Genomic DNA, 14737 nt, shown 5'->3' on the forward strand with positions numbered 1-14737 from the left:
ATTTATCATAATTTTAAAATAATTTATAAAATGCTTACAAAATGCAAGGCAAAGTTGCACTTTCAAGAGTTAAGTCGAGATCTGGATTAAAAATCCTAATAACTGGTAAAGAAGGGAAGCCGCAGACAAAAATATTGAATGTTGTCTACAAACAAGTTTTTCAGAATATTTCGTAGTCACAGTACGTAATTTTAATCTACTTTTTTCAAATACAAATTTTAAAATGAATAAACTGTTGCAATTATTTACTTTTTGTATTTGCTAGATGGGTTGTGATGAATTAGGAGACCGGTGACAGTATGTCAATTTAATATTATTTCATGTTCAATAAAATTTAGAAATTTATAAATCTATCAAATAATGTTAACCCGTCAAATTGCTTACAAAATTTATTTAATTTTTTGCAAGTTTCTAATTGAATTTGCTTTCTTTATCGAAAAATGTACTTCATAATTTATATTATTTATGGATAATATTTTGATTTTTATTATATTTTCTTTTAATATGTCTACATAAATGTTTGTTTATTATTTATGGAAAAATAATATTATTCACCTAAAATAAAGAATTACGAAACATATACAATATAATTCTAATTAATGATAATATAAAATCTGTTACTTCTAAAACTATACATTATTTATTCTATTTTTTGAATGAAAGTATCTTCGTAAACACACAAAATATTTTGTGACGTTGCAATTGTACATACACACAATATCTGCCTTTTCATACTGACGTTACTGTGTTTTCTCTCGTGAAGTACGGACCGAGAGAGAACACACCGTGCGGACCGGTCACCTAGTTTTAATTACTATGCCAACTTGTCACCACAATTATTAATTACTTTTCCATGCAAAATTCTGGAAATTTAATAATGACATTGGATGCGAAATAAATGCCTTTTTCCATCATAAATTAATTACATAAATAAATACTTTTATAAACTCAGATCTCTGTTTGTATCTACTACTCCACCAGATTTGACTTCAAGGTCGGTCTCCTAGCTCAAAAAGCTTATCTTACAGTGTCACTAACTCCAGATAATCTTAAGGCCAAAAAAAAGACTCGGTACTCTTGGCTTTAAGACACCATTAAAGCCCAAGAATCAGGTTCTCTCTCACAAAAAAAGAATCAAGAATCTCTGAGTAACGAAACAGAGATTAAAGAACTTAGATCCGATATAGGAGAAGCTCTTGAGGGAGATACAAACAATGGCAGGATTCACTATGAGCTTGAATCTATTTCTACTAGTAGCCATGGTAGCTACCAACATCCTCTCCCTCTACCACCTCTCCTCCACCACCAACTTCTTCCAGTCCGCCGTCAAATTCTCCCCCTCCTCCGTCCCCACAGTCCCCGACCACCTCCTCCGTCAGCTTCACACGATCCGCGCCGCCATCAACCACCTCACAAACCACAGTCCAGACAAATCGACTTCAACCGCCTCCTCCACCGTCTCCTCCTCCTCCGCGCCGCCGAAAGATCTCCTCCTCTACTCCAAGCTCTCCCCCATAGCTTCCGCTTGCCACAACTACCCCGACCTGCTCCACGAGTACATGAACTACACTCCTTTCTCTCTCTGCCCCTCCGACGCCGATCTCGCCGAGAAGCTCATCCTCCGCGGCTGCCACCCTCTCCCTCGCCGCCGTTGCTTCTCCCGCACGCCAAGGGTTACAGATTCAAAGCCTGATTCTCATGTTATCTGGTCTTACTACTCATCCTGCAAGACGTTCGATTGCTTGGCGACGAAGTTCCCCGGCGCAGGCTTCGACCTCTCCGCCGAGAAGTCCAAATCTCAGTTCTCCGCGTACAAGTCCGAGCTCGATCTCCCGATCACGCAGCTCCTCCAGATCGCTAAATCTGCAAACTCCGTCCTCCGCCTCGGGATCGACGTCGGCGGTGGGACGGGATCCTTCGCGGCGGCGATGAAGGCGCGCAACGTCACCGTCGTGACCACGACGATGAACTTCAACGCGCCGTACAGCGAGGCGGTGGCGCTGAGGGGGCTCGTGCCGCTTCACGTGCCTCTCCAGCAGCGGCTTCCGGTTTTTGACGGCGTGGTGGATTTGGTTCGGTGTGGGAGGGCTGTGAACCGTTGGATTCCGGTTACGGTTATGGAGTTTTTCTTGTTTGATTTGGACCGGGTTTTGAGAGGTGGTGGTTATCTTTGGTTGGATCGGTTCTTTAGCAAGAAGGTTGATCTTGAGAATGTGTATGGGCCGATGATCGGGAAGTTGGGATACAAGAAGGTGAAATGGGCGGTGGCGAATAAGGTGGATTCGAAGCATGGTGAAGTTTTCTTGACGGCTTTGCTTCAGAAACCTGTTGCAAGATGATGAACAATCTTTTCTGAGGTACATTAGATGTTTTGTAAATTGTACTATGTTCAAGTATGCATAAAGTGGCAATAAGTATGTTGATGTGTGCTTTTGTTGCTTAGAACAGTGCATCTTATGTTGGGACTTTGTCTTTAGTTTACTTCCAAACAAGGGATGCGAGATTCTACTTAGGTTCTACAAGAAGTTTGAGACATTCAATCAAAGAAATTGTAGCAATCAAGAAGTTATATAGCCTTAGATTCTGTAGCATTTTTCTGAAGTGTCTCAATCAGAAAAGGAATTTCTTAGCGACCGGTTTGTGTATTGTCACAATAAGTGAAACTGCTCTTAGCCATTTACCTGCTTGCTTCTAAACGGTGTTTCTCTGTTTCTGGTTTCAAGTCTGATCCAAAGCTGTGGGTTGTTATGCAGGGCACTTTCGTCGAGTCTCAGAACGTGTATGTTTGTAGCAAACAGCTTACTGTTGTTGAAGATTTGGGAAACAAGATTCTTGGAACAATTATAGATATGAAGCTTTTTCCAGCTGTAAGCACAGAAGCAACAATGTGTTAATTTCTGCAAAACAAGTAGTCATTTTAATGCCAAGTTTCTGAATCTATTGTTGTTAGAGGGACTGATCAAGTTATACATAATTTATGAATTCCTTCTGTCAACTTATATATGCATTCATATTATTTGTAAGATGGTGTTCTTTGTCCACGGCAGACTGCAGTTGCAGATATTAGAATGATTTTAAGAATTTTGCGGATTGAGTTCAATCTCCTGAAAGCTGTTTAATAAATTTTCATGACGTTTTAAAGTGCTAAGAACGTATATACTTCTTCTTGGCCATACTCTCTAGCCAAGCCAACAAGACCCTGGCCTAAGCCTAAACATGAACCTGAATCCTATAGTGACTTGCTTACCTTTCAAGTCTTGTTACTGTGTCTTGCGTCACATGTGAGCACTTTTCAGCGAGCAAATGCTCAAATAAGATGAGTTCGCACTCTCCGTTCACCTAATATGTACTGTATACAAATCCAAACAAATCCATTCATGCCCCAATCATTGAACTATATGGGGTAAATTAACTACTTACAAAAGTTGACTATCAAATATAAGAATTTAAATCTATGTACAAAAGTTTGGTACCAAATATATAAGAGTTTTAAGTCTACGAGGATTAAAATATAGACTTAAAACTTTCTTCTTTCTTAGAAGATCTTCCATTTCTAGCTAGTTGATCTGAGCAGCAAATGAAGTCATTCTCGGTCAAACCACCTGTTGCAGGAGAATCAGATATCAACTTATTCGCCAGTTTAAAGTATACCAAAAGTATGATCAGCGATCAGAAAGATATTGAAAGACGTTTTCAGGCACTTAATCAGATTTCATATCTTTATATCAACAACCACAGACCATGATTCTCACCTATGGCATGTGTCCATACATCGATCTTCACATTATTCCAGCCTACCAGAAGCAAATCTGGGTGATGATGACCTGTAATAGTAAACATATACTGTCCTCACGCTATCTCTTTTTTCTTTTTCCAAATCTTTTTTCAAAAGGGTCACAGAGAATGTGTGATGAGTTGCTGATTATATATATACCTTCCCATTCAGCGATTTTAGCTACGCGATTGAAGAAGCCTAGTCCTTTTGTAAAACTTTTCACTAACCATGACGGATGCAGCTTTAATGTACCATTGTCATTAGCCAATAGCCATATCCCATCCAGCAACCTGTGTGAAAGGAATAATTCAGGAGTAAGCATACAACAAGCTTTACCTGCCATTAGTGATAAGTTGCAAAATATTATAATACCTTTTGAAGTAGTTCTTGAGCACTCTGTTCAGTCATGGGACGCTGATCCTTAGTGTTTGCATGGCACACACTTTTTGGTTGTTTTTTATAAGTGCAGCAAGATGGAAATGATAGCAACAATCTCCAGGACTTTAAACCATCAAGAGACACAACATAACCAGAAAAAGTTATAGTTTCGTGCGGGAAAGCAGAAAACTACTTTAGCTGAATCTGATGATGTAACTTTTATCTTTCCATCAAGGTAACACACAATGGAAAAAGTGACGGGTCGTTGGAAACATGTTTTTTTCTTGCTCGTCATCATCTTTACCATGGCCGGCTCGATACTATTACGGGTCCTAGGGCAAATTTTTTTTTTTTACCTTCTAAAATTTATATGCAGATAATATTTTAAATATTTTAAAATTTTAATCAGTAATATTTTGTATATTTTGTAATGAAAATAAAATTATATACATATCAAATAATTTTGGACTCTTTTCAATTTTCATTATTATATTTATAATTTTTTATATATAAAAATATAGATTTATAAAAAAATTTAGACCCCTAATTATTATTATCCGGAGAAACACAGATTTAGGTTCTAGGCGGTCGCACCGCTTGTTTCCACCGGCCTAGGCATGGGCATTCGGGGTCCCAATCGGATTTCGGTTTTATCCATTCGGGGTTTGGATTTTCGGGTTTATCAAAATCAACCCCATTCGGGTTATATAAAAGTTCGGTTCGGGACCGGTTCGGGTTCTATCGGGTTCGGGTTCTATCGGGTTCGGGTCGGGGTTAGTAAATCTTCAAAGAACCAGTATAACCCATTGTACTTTCGGGTTCGGGTCCCAATCGGTTCTTCGGTTTAAAAATACATGATTTGTACCTATTTTGTAACTAAAACATATATGAAATCGGTTTTTTGGATTTAAAATACATGATTTGTACATATTTTAATAAAAACATAAGTAAAATCGATTCAAACATAAGGAAAAACATCAAACATGATCATTCAAAATCAAGCGAAAGATAAACATAGTTAGTGATAAAAAGAAAACCAGATAAATGAAATCATAAAACAAAAACTAAGTTCTCATAAAATGAGAAACATTATTCAATGAAAACAAAACCAAAATAAAAAAACTTTAGGCTTCAACCGCCACATTCCACCATCAACCTTCATGTAATAGATGATTATTTTAGAAGTTCAATAATATCTTAAAGTATTTTGCATACATATTAAGAATTAAGATCATATTTAGTAGAAATTATTTTTGTCATTTTAAATGTTTCGGGTTTTATCGGATATCCATTTAGGTTCGGGTTCGGTTCGGATAATACCCATAACCCAAAATACCAAAAAATAGGATCTATTCGGTATTTATGTCAGGTTCGGATCGGTTCGGATTCATTTTTATCGGATCGGGTTCGGTTCAGATTTTCGGGTTCGGTTTATTTGCCCAGCCCTACACCGGCCCTGATCTTTCCCTTAATTCACCACAGACTTATCTAACAAATGGAGATGAGAAGAAGATTTTATTTTTTATTTTTTAAATTTTTATTTTTTCGAGAAGAAGATAAAAAGACTTTTCTAGTAAAACAGAGGTTTGTAATATCATTTTTTGGTTCAACTGGATGTTCACATACATCAAAAAGTACCAACAAAATGTTGAAAAGACTTAGCCATTTAGTAACATAAGAAAATCTGATCAAATATCGAATGTACATCTGTAATTACTAATTAGTAATAACATATACTAATGTATAATCATAAGTTAACGGTTAATGTTGTAATAAGTTAAAACCTACGGGGCCAATGTGTAAAATCGTGTTTCTGAAAAGCTACTATTGAATTTGGTTTTTAAAGCATTCTTATTTTTTTTGTTTCCTGGAAAGTTTTAAACTTTAAAGCAAATTCTTGAAGATTCCTCTTCATTTTTATTAACTCTCAGTGTTGGATTTGGCATCTGACAGCAGAGACAAGTGCTTGTATGGTGAGATTTTCTTCCGTTTTATTCCAACTTTCTCTGTAGGGAACTCGAATTGTTTTAGGGCTGTGAGCACTTCTTCTTCGAGATTATGCCCCCAAGTTAAAGAGTTTGCATTGAATTGATTTTCTTATAGATTCATTGACCCTACAGTTTTGTAATTGACGCTGTGTTGAAGTAAATTTGTTACTTGCATGTAATTTACAGTATTTGGAAGCTATAATTTGCAGTTTTGACGTTGTTGTTGCGGTTCGTTTGGACGAAAAGGACTCTTTTTTTTCTCTCCTCAAGAATTTGTTTTCCCATGTTCAGATCTTTGTATCATTCTATGAGCTTTGGTTCTCTTAGATTTGTCATATGTGTTAAGAGACCAAGTGCATGTTTAAATCCCTCTGGTAAAACATTGATCCTAAGAAACTTCTCAAGTTTATGTCTTTTAGATTTAAAAATGGAACTGTGTGTTACACATAGAAGCTATTATTTGTAATAAGTTGCAGTTTGAGCTCTGTGATTCAGCTCTTGTTTCCTGTTTTCTTGTGGTCTTTTCGCTCTTAGTTGAAGCTACTCGTTAGCCAGTGATACTCCCTTTGTGTTAAAATTACATCCAAAGTTTTCATCTTTTTGGGAAAGAACATTGGTGCTGATGCGAATGATTTTCACTCCCTTGTTCTTGATGCAGGCAGTGGAGCTTGCTAGTGTTTTTCTCTATTGAATAACCATGGGAGAAAATGGGGACAAACATTCAGGCTCACAAGAGAGTAACTCAAAGAAGCCTGAGAACAAAAACCATTCAGGCGTCCCCAAGAGTGATCTTTGGACCGATGGGCTTATCTGCGCCTTTGAGTTCATCCGAGGAGCCAAAAAGCATGTTCACTTAAAGCAAGAAGATGGACACACCAGAGTTACTACTCACTCCGAGCTTAACCACAACCCTTTTGTTGATTTGTCTGCAGCCGATGTTCCAAGGTCAAGGTCAGCATCTTCCTTGAATTTCATAGATGACCACGTGCTTCCAGCAGCACAAGCCGAGAGATACGAGGGAAGCCGCTGGGTGCCTATCGGCTGGGCTAGAATATCCGAGCTAGTTCAAACGGTGCAAGTGAACGCGGAGTGGCCTAGTTTGGAGCTGATAGACGATGAAGAGGATGTCCCAGTCACAGACTTAGCGGCTCCTTATTGGGAACGACCAGGTGGTCCCACGTGGTGGTGCCATATGGCTGCTGGACACTCTTCCGTCGAGGCGTGGCTCAGGAACGCTACGTGGTTGCATCCTGCGATTAGTCTTGCGCTGAGGGATGAGAGTAAGCTGATAAGCGAACGGATGAGGCACCTTCTATACGAGGTTCCGGTTAGGGTAGCCGGAGGTTTGTTGTTTGAGCTGTTGGGGCAATCGGTTGGTGATCCTGTGATCAGTGAGGATGATGTTCCCGTTGTTTTTCGGTCTTGGCAAGCTAAGAACTTCTTGGTGACTGTGATGCACGTGAAAGGGAATGTATCAAGCACCAATGTGCTAGGTGTCACTGAAGTAGAGGTTCGTTCATAAGCTGTCAAAATTATTATACTTCATAAGATTCTTTACACTTAATATAACACATGCATGCAAAATGGATAGGAGCTGCTTTATGCAGGAGGTTATAATGTGCCAAGAACGGTTCATGAAGTAATAGCACACTTGGCTTGCCGTCTTTCTCGATGGGATGATAGGTGGGAACATTTTTTTTTTTGGTTTAGCGTTACTGGGACCAAGATGACTTGAGTATCTTATCTAATAGGATCTTTTTGTTGTCCTTTATTGATGATACTATAGGCTGTTCCGTAAATCCATATTTGGTGCAGCAGATGAAATTGAACTGAAGTTTATGAACAGGTTCTTACAAGATACATATTCTTTTGTTTGGGGTAGTTAACGATATTCATGTTTTAACCAATAGAGATGATTTTTTCTTGTTGTTAGGAGAAACCATGAGGATGTAAATCTCTTCAGTATCATTCTCAATCAAGAGATTAGAAAATTATCAAGACAGGTAAGCCTCAGTTTCAGTTAAATGGAAGACGACCGATCTTGTGTTTGAAAGGCCTTTCTGTTGTGAAACCGAACCGAACTGTGGCTAGGAATGTGAAAGTCTTTGTTTTCTCATGACAGGTCATCAGAGTGAAGTGGTCACTACACGCAAGAGAGGAGATAATCTTTGAGCTAGTCCAGCACCTGAGGGGAAACGTAGCTCGCCAATTGTTGGAAGGTTTGAGGAAAAACACAAGGGAAATGCTGGAGGAACAAGAAGCAGTCCGTGGACGTTTATTTACAATTCAAGATGTCATGCAAAGCAGTGTCCGCGCTTGGTTACAGGTTTGTCCTTCCTTAACAAAATAAAACTTAACCATCTCATTAGCTTTGGCTGCTGATTTGTAAATCTCAGGACAAAAGTCTGAGAGTGAGCCATAACTTAGCCGTCTTTGGAGGATGCGGTCTTGTACTTACAATAATCGTGGGATTGTTTGGGATCAACGTGGATGGCATCCCCGGCGCACAGAACACTCCTTATGCCTTTGGTCTGTTCACACTGCTAATGATCATCATCGGAGCTGTTCTCATTGCGGTTGGCTTGGTGTACTTGGGGCTGAAAAAGCCCATCACGGAAGAACAAGTAGAGGTGAGGAAGCTGGAGCTGCAAGACGTGGTGAAGATATTTCAACACGAAGCAGAGACACACGCGCAAGTCAGGAGAAACAACCTCTCTCCCACCGCTGGAGATATTTTTGATGCTAACTATATTCTCATCCAGTAAAAACAAACTTCAATCGTTTCTCTTTGTTTTAATACGTATCAACTGTCACATCTTGTCTTGTTTCATTCATAAAAAGACAGAGAAACAAGTCTAAATCATTGAGAGAGCATCTGCATGCCAACATATTTTTAGCCAAAGATTACTACTACTACTACTACTACTACTACTCAGATCTCTGTTTGTAGCTATTGCATGATTTTAACTTTGGGGGTCTCCAAAGAGATTTGAGTTGAGGGGGTAAATGTAAAAAATAAAAGTTTCCGGTTGTATTTGTAAGAACTATAAAACACAAGGGGGAGAATATATATATAAAAACGATGAAGCGCGTCATAGAAAAGCTGTATTTGATTCCCTTTTGGAGCTGATCTGTGTTGGACTTGAGGCGCAAAACAGATTTGGCATCCAGAGGGAAAGAGAAGAAGACTGCTCCAATGGTGAGAATCTTTTATCTCGAATCTGCTAGGCTCCTTTTCAATTTTCTTTCGTTTTATCTTTGGACAAGTCTGAGTTTTTGTTATGGTTTAGGGAAATTTATCTTCGATCTCATTCGTAGAACTTGACCGTGAATGATTTGTTCTGTGCTTGATTGAAAGTTGGTTCCTTTGGATGAGATTGAATCTTTTTGTCACGGAGAAAGATTGAAACTTTGTGATTGTGGTGTTATTCAGGATTTGAACCAATAATGCTATATAGATTAGTTTTGAGCAATCATAGCTTTCTGTCATGTTAGCCCAAGTTCGAAAGTTAAAAACTTTGTCAGTTTATGTGTATAAATTCTTGCCTCTCTTTTGTTACCTTGTGTGAAGGCTGATCCTGAACTAGAAGCTATTCGACAGAGGAGAATGCAAGAGCTCATGGCTCAGCATGGCACTGTAAGTCCTTTTAATTAACCTTTTTTTTCCAAAAGAGAAAGAATTGCACTTTGTGGTGGCTTATTGTGAACCAAACCAAAAGCAGGGGAAGCAGGGGAGTCAGCAGAATCCAGATCAAGAGAGAGCACAGGAAGATGCTAAAAGGTCTGTATCGTTTGTTGTCTTTTAGCTGAAACGAATTGGGTTTTGAGCTAACACCTGTTCTTTGATTGGAACATATATATATATATGTTTAGGGAAGCTGATGAACGTAGACAAATGATGCTTAGTCAAATCTTGTCTTCCCAAGCCCGAGAGAGAAGTAAGTCCCAATCCCATCTAAAATGCTTTTGAGTTCAGTCTAGTTCCCTTGTGACTGTATATCTATATGTTAACATATCTCTTATACTTCTCGTTATGTTTCTATAGTTGCTCGAATTGCCCTGGTGAAACCTGAGAAAGCTAGAGGTGTAGAGGATGTTATTTTGAGGGCTGCTCAAATGGGACAGATTGTTGAGAAGGTAAGAATCCAATCCATTCACTTCTTAATTCTTATCACAAGGTTTCTACTCGGTTATTGAAATACTCTATTTGTTTTTTTTTCCACAGGTTTCTGAGGAGCGACTTATAACGCTGCTGGAACAGATAAACAGCCAGACAACCAAACAGACAAAAGTCACGGTATGTACATACAAGCTACGATAAGCACAAAGCTCTAGCTCTTGCTCTTATCTTAACCGTCAAAATACCATTGAGTGTTAAGTTTATCTTGGATGCGTTTACAGATCCAGAGGCGTCGTGGGGTGGACGACGATTAGGAAGAAGGAGAAGACTATGCTATGCTTTTGTATATCTGTGGAGATCTCACTGTTGAGTTGGTGAGTTCACTAAGATGTACTTAAAATGTCACTGTGAAATATGTTTATTATGAGGGAATCTTGATGATCTTCCAAGTGATTGGGATGAGATCATAAAAGTAATCTGAAACTGAAACTCTGCATTTTATCTTTATTTCCTTGACCAATACTCCAAGAACTCCAAACTTAATTTCAAGTTTCTTTGTTCTCTTTACATATATATAATTTTCGTTCTCCACCCATTGTTTCATTTCTCCACATAATAAGTTTCCAAAATAACAAAAATGGATGAATGATAGTGTATTACTACTGTTGTATATCGTTGTTTATTGATATACTAAATCGCCCTCAAAATATCAGTTAAACATGATCAATTATCAATTGATTCGATTCATCATTCAGTGTGGAATACAAACTTGAGTGACAAGGAGAATTTAATTAGTCCGGTTTCAACTAAGAAATGAGACTAGTTTTTCACTCGGAGATCACTTTAATCTACAACCAAATTCCACTTTGAGAGACATGTTGATACTGAGTCCATGACCATGATCGGGGCTTTAAAACCATTATCTGGACTCCAATGTATATGCTGACACTGATACATTAACATGAGAAAGCTGCTAATGAATAAAAGATATAGTATTCATTGTTTTCTTCTTCTTATGCTCAACTTTGGTTTTGTTGATGTAATAATTTCTTTTGCGAGTATAATGTTTTAGGTTGAAGTATGATTACATTTCAATTACAAAAAAAAAAGGTATGAGTACATTTCTGCATAAGTTAAGATACTTTATAAATATGTTAAAAACTCAATTACCATTCTTATATTTTTTTCAAGTTTTATCTACTTTTTATTCATCTATCTCTAGCCAAGTGTTCTTATTTTTAAAGGATTGAGAGATCATCGAATCTTACACATGTCATTTCATGAGTGGATGCTTGAAAACTTACAAGATATCTTAAACACACAAATCAGCCGTGAGTTGAGTAAGGACCACTACTACCACGTAAGCAGAAAAAAAAAAAAAATCTAAGCACCGAAAGATATGTCAAGAGCCAATAGAAACACTATAGGTTGATATTCTAAGATAAGACATTACTTCGACGTTGCATTATAAATACAGAAAAGCCTCATCTAACCCAAACCACCCATCTCTTGGCTCATAAACAACAACCAATAAACGTTTTATTTCGCTCAGCACTCAACCGCAATGGCCGCCTCAACAATGGCTCTCTCCTCCCCTGCCTTCGCCGGAAAGGCCGTCAAGCTTTCCCCAGCAGCATCAGAAGTCCTTGGAAGCGGCCGTGTGACAATGAGGAAGACCGTAGCCAAGCCAAAGGGCCCATCAGGCAGCCCATGGTACGGATCCGAGAGAGTCAAGTACTTGGGCCCATTCTCCGGCGAGCCACCGAGCTACCTTACCGGAGAGTTCCCAGGAGACTACGGATGGGACACCGCAGGTCTCTCAGCCGATCCCGAGACGTTCGCGAGGAACCGTGAGCTAGAAGTTATCCACTGCAGGTGGGCCATGCTCGGAGCCCTAGGCTGCGTCTTCCCGGAGCTGTTGGCCAGGAACGGAGTCAAGTTCGGAGAGGCGGTTTGGTTCAAGGCCGGTTCGCAGATCTTCAGCGAAGGAGGACTTGATTACTTGGGAAACCCTAGCTTGGTTCACGCTCAGAGCATCTTGGCTATTTGGGCTACTCAAGTGATCTTGATGGGAGCCGTTGAAGGTTACAGAGTCGCAGGAGATGGGCCGTTGGGAGAGGCCGAGGACTTGCTTTACCCAGGTGGCAGCTTTGACCCGTTGGGTTTGGCTACTGACCCAGAGGCCTTCGCGGAGTTGAAGGTGAAGGAGATCAAGAACGGAAGATTGGCTATGTTCTCTATGTTTGGATTCTTTGTTCAAGCTATTGTCACTGGTAAGGGACCTTTGGAGAATCTTGCTGACCATTTGGCTGATCCAGTTAACAACAATGCATGGGCCTTTGCTACCAACTTCGTTCCCGGAAAGTGAGCGATGTTTTTATCTGTAATTTGCTTCAGTATTTGCTTCTTGTGAGTGTAAGAGGAGAAAGAGATGTTGTTTAGATGTAAAATTTGCAAGTATTTGTATGATTTACCATTAATCCAATAACTCTTTGTCTTATCAACTGTGTCGTAGAACTAAATGGAAATGGATTTATGTTTTTTTGTTATCATTCAATTGCAAAAGTTATTTCTACAAAACTGAGCAAATGCTAACTAATGCTATTGAATTAATCAAATGTTGCTTAATTAATATTCATTGACGCCAATACTGCAGCTAAGTACCTGAACACATATGACATTTGCCGCAGTTTCTATCCTTTTGCTTGTCTTGCAAGAATCGCAAGTCATCTTCTTTGGAGTCCTACCTTCCAATCTCTTGAATCAGCTTCTTCTATTGAACGTTCACGTCCGAGGAAGTTACAAAGCTTCCACACAACAAACAAACACCTTCAATGTGGTGATCTAAAGAGGTGAGGAGCCTGTCATGTAATAGATAGGAAGCTTTATGAGCAAGCAAAGCAATGAGTCCCTTTCCATTTCACCAAACCGAATCCCACCACCTCGTCTCTTTCCCTTGAATGGCTGACGAGTTAGCTGATCCAATAGTCCTGTGGATCTAACCTGAAAGGGAGGATATATATATGACTTGGACAAAAGCTTGAAGATAAAAAAACTTAAAATATGTTTGAGACCATGTGACGCAGTCTTTGGTAGTAAACACGCCCACATAACTATCTCACACTTGAGCTCCACTCCTAAATAGCCACTGTATAATCTCTCTGTCCCATAGTGTAACGGAATCATTTTTTCTTCAACATGGAACCAAGTTCATCAACAAGCAAACTGGATTTGCTCTCCTCTTCTCCGTTTGTTTTTTTTACCGCGTCAGGAAACGGCGTTGCATCTACAAACTCTCAAGTCAAACTACCTCTCCCTTTACAATCCGATCGAGTGGAAAAGAAAATGAGTCACTTAGACTCCCACAAGGACGCTGGTAATGACTCATACCATATATGTATGTATATGATCCAAAGTTTCAAATATTCATAATTCCAAATCATATTGTTATCCAGAAGCTAACATGCATGATTCTAATGTATATTCATAGCTAGTCAAATTGATCAATACAACCAACACATCCATAACACTGATATGCAATAAAACTAGTTCTTCATTCTCGACAATGTCTCTCACTAATTACTATCTGCCCGTTAGTATAAGATCTAGATTCAAATACTAATTTACATTAACTCGCACATCTATCTTTTATCATGCATCAAGTTAAGGTAAAAATTGTGAGCACTATAGAAACTATAGTAGATTTAAGATGAAAAATTATAGATAATATGAAAATTTAGAGGACACTTTTTGTTTTGTTCCACCCACTCATACTGAATATAGAAAATGAATCAATTTATAAACAAAGATTATTAACCAAAACTTTCTTTCATGCGGAACAAATGGAACTTTATTTCTTATGCTTCTACTGATATATGGTTTCTATAGAAGAATGCATAATTCTATCTTATTTCATTTATCTAGTTATATAACCACACTACAAGAAAACAGCGGTATTCTGACGGACATTCCGACGGAAAATGAAATCCTCGGAATATCCTGAGGAATTTCCTCGGAATATACCGACGGAATTCCGAGGAAATATCAATCCGTCGGAATATTCCGAGGAAATTCCGAGGAAAAATGTGTTCCTCGGAAAAAACCGATGAATTCCGAGGAAATATTATAGCCGTTGGAGAGTCGTTGGGGGATTTTACAAAATTCCGAGGAAATTCCGACGAACTAGCCGTTGGCGTCGGAATTCCGTCGGAATTTTCTCGGTCTGTCGGCAGGATTTAAACTATAAATACAAGCATTCCTCTTCCTCTTCATTCACTCCATATCTTCATCCTCCCTCTTACTCTATTTACACACGAATTTGATTCATAAAAAATATGTCTTCTTCAAATTATTTTCGTTCTTGGATCGATCGACCTCATTTGGATCCGAACACGAGATTGCTTACGGAAGAATACCAACGAGGTATAACCGAATTCATGGGGTTAGTTCACCGACAACCGGAAGCAAAAACAGGTA

At 38.8% G+C, this 14737-nt stretch overlaps 4 protein-coding genes and 1 pseudogene across 6 annotated transcripts; 4 read left to right on the top strand and 1 right to left on the bottom strand.

The window, feature by feature from the left end:
* Window positions 1-956: 956 nt before the first annotated feature.
* Window positions 957-3023, top strand: LOC106336230. Its single transcript, XM_013774999.1, has 2 exons — window positions 957-2357; window positions 2754-3023. The coding sequence occupies exon 1, from the start codon at window positions 1215-1217 to the stop codon at window positions 2337-2339; it is 1125 nt and encodes a 374-aa protein (XP_013630453.1). The 5' UTR covers window positions 957-1214; the 3' UTR covers window positions 2340-2357; window positions 2754-3023.
* On the bottom strand, window positions 2506-4223 carry LOC106330895 (annotated as a pseudogene).
* A 1751-nt stretch (window positions 4224-5974) lies between these two features.
* Window positions 5975-9004, top strand: LOC106334581. Its single transcript, XM_013772881.1, has 7 exons — window positions 5975-6126; window positions 6800-7651; window positions 7733-7824; window positions 7928-7987; window positions 8075-8144; window positions 8264-8467; window positions 8538-9004. The coding sequence occupies exons 2-7, from the start codon at window positions 6839-6841 to the stop codon at window positions 8904-8906; spliced, it is 1608 nt and encodes a 535-aa protein (XP_013628335.1). The 5' UTR covers window positions 5975-6126; window positions 6800-6838; the 3' UTR covers window positions 8907-9004.
* A 213-nt stretch (window positions 9005-9217) lies between these two features.
* On the top strand, window positions 9218-10828 carry LOC106334584 (DNA-binding protein DDB_G0278111-like). Of its 3 annotated transcripts, none has more exons than XM_013772885.1 (7): window positions 9218-9340; window positions 9713-9778; window positions 9864-9922; window positions 10015-10079; window positions 10187-10278; window positions 10367-10452; window positions 10549-10828. In XM_013772885.1, exons 1-7 carry the CDS (start codon window positions 9338-9340, stop codon window positions 10637-10639), a joined length of 462 nt encoding a protein of 153 aa, XP_013628339.1. In that variant the 5' UTR covers window positions 9218-9337; the 3' UTR covers window positions 10640-10828. The 3 variants fall into 3 exon arrangements, with proteins under 3 accessions (XP_013628339.1, XP_013628338.1, XP_013628337.1); XM_013772884.1 differs by having other exon boundaries at window positions 9224-9340; window positions 10367-10438; window positions 10543-10828; XM_013772883.1 differs by having other exon boundaries at window positions 9229-9340; window positions 9861-9922; window positions 10367-10438; window positions 10543-10828.
* Window positions 10829-11744: 916 nt separating this feature from the next.
* LOC106334582 (chlorophyll a-b binding protein 1, chloroplastic) lies at window positions 11745-12761 on the top strand. The gene has a single exon (XM_013772882.1). It carries the CDS (start codon window positions 11826-11828, stop codon window positions 12627-12629), a length of 804 nt encoding a protein of 267 aa, XP_013628336.1. The 5' UTR covers window positions 11745-11825; the 3' UTR covers window positions 12630-12761.
* The last annotated feature ends 1976 nt before the right edge of the window (window positions 12762-14737 follow it).

Source organism: Brassica oleracea, chromosome C3 (genome assembly GCF_000695525.1).
Source record: "Brassica oleracea var. oleracea cultivar TO1000 chromosome C3, BOL, whole genome shotgun sequence".
Lineage (NCBI taxonomy): Eukaryota > Viridiplantae > Streptophyta > Magnoliopsida > Brassicales > Brassicaceae > Brassica > Brassica oleracea.

What these genes read in the sequence shown, in the direction of transcription:
- LOC106336230 (XM_013774999.1), top strand. Translation starts at nt 1,215, where the DNA reads ATGGCAGGATTCACTATGAGCTTGAATCTATTTCTACTAGTAGCCATG.
- LOC106334581 (XM_013772881.1), top strand. Translation starts at nt 6,839, where the DNA reads ATGGGAGAAAATGGGGACAAACATTCAGGCTCACAAGAGAGTAACTCA. An exon ending in TAGGTGTCACTGAAGTAGAG is followed by an intron (nt 7,652 to 7,732) that starts GTTCGTTCATAA and finishes CAAAATGGATAG; the next exon opens with GAGCTGCTTTATGCAGGAGG. An exon ending in CTTTCTCGATGGGATGATAG is followed by an intron (nt 7,825 to 7,927) that starts GTGGGAACATTT and finishes ATGATACTATAG; the next exon opens with GCTGTTCCGTAAATCCATAT.
- LOC106334584 (XM_013772885.1), top strand. An exon ending in GCACAGGAAGATGCTAAAAG is followed by an intron (nt 9,923 to 10,014) that starts GTCTGTATCGTT and finishes ATATATGTTTAG; the next exon opens with GGAAGCTGATGAACGTAGAC. An exon ending in TGGGACAGATTGTTGAGAAG is followed by an intron (nt 10,279 to 10,366) that starts GTAAGAATCCAA and finishes TTTTTTCCACAG; the next exon opens with GTTTCTGAGGAGCGACTTAT.
- LOC106334582 (XM_013772882.1), top strand. Translation starts at nt 11,826, where the DNA reads ATGGCCGCCTCAACAATGGCTCTCTCCTCCCCTGCCTTCGCCGGAAAG.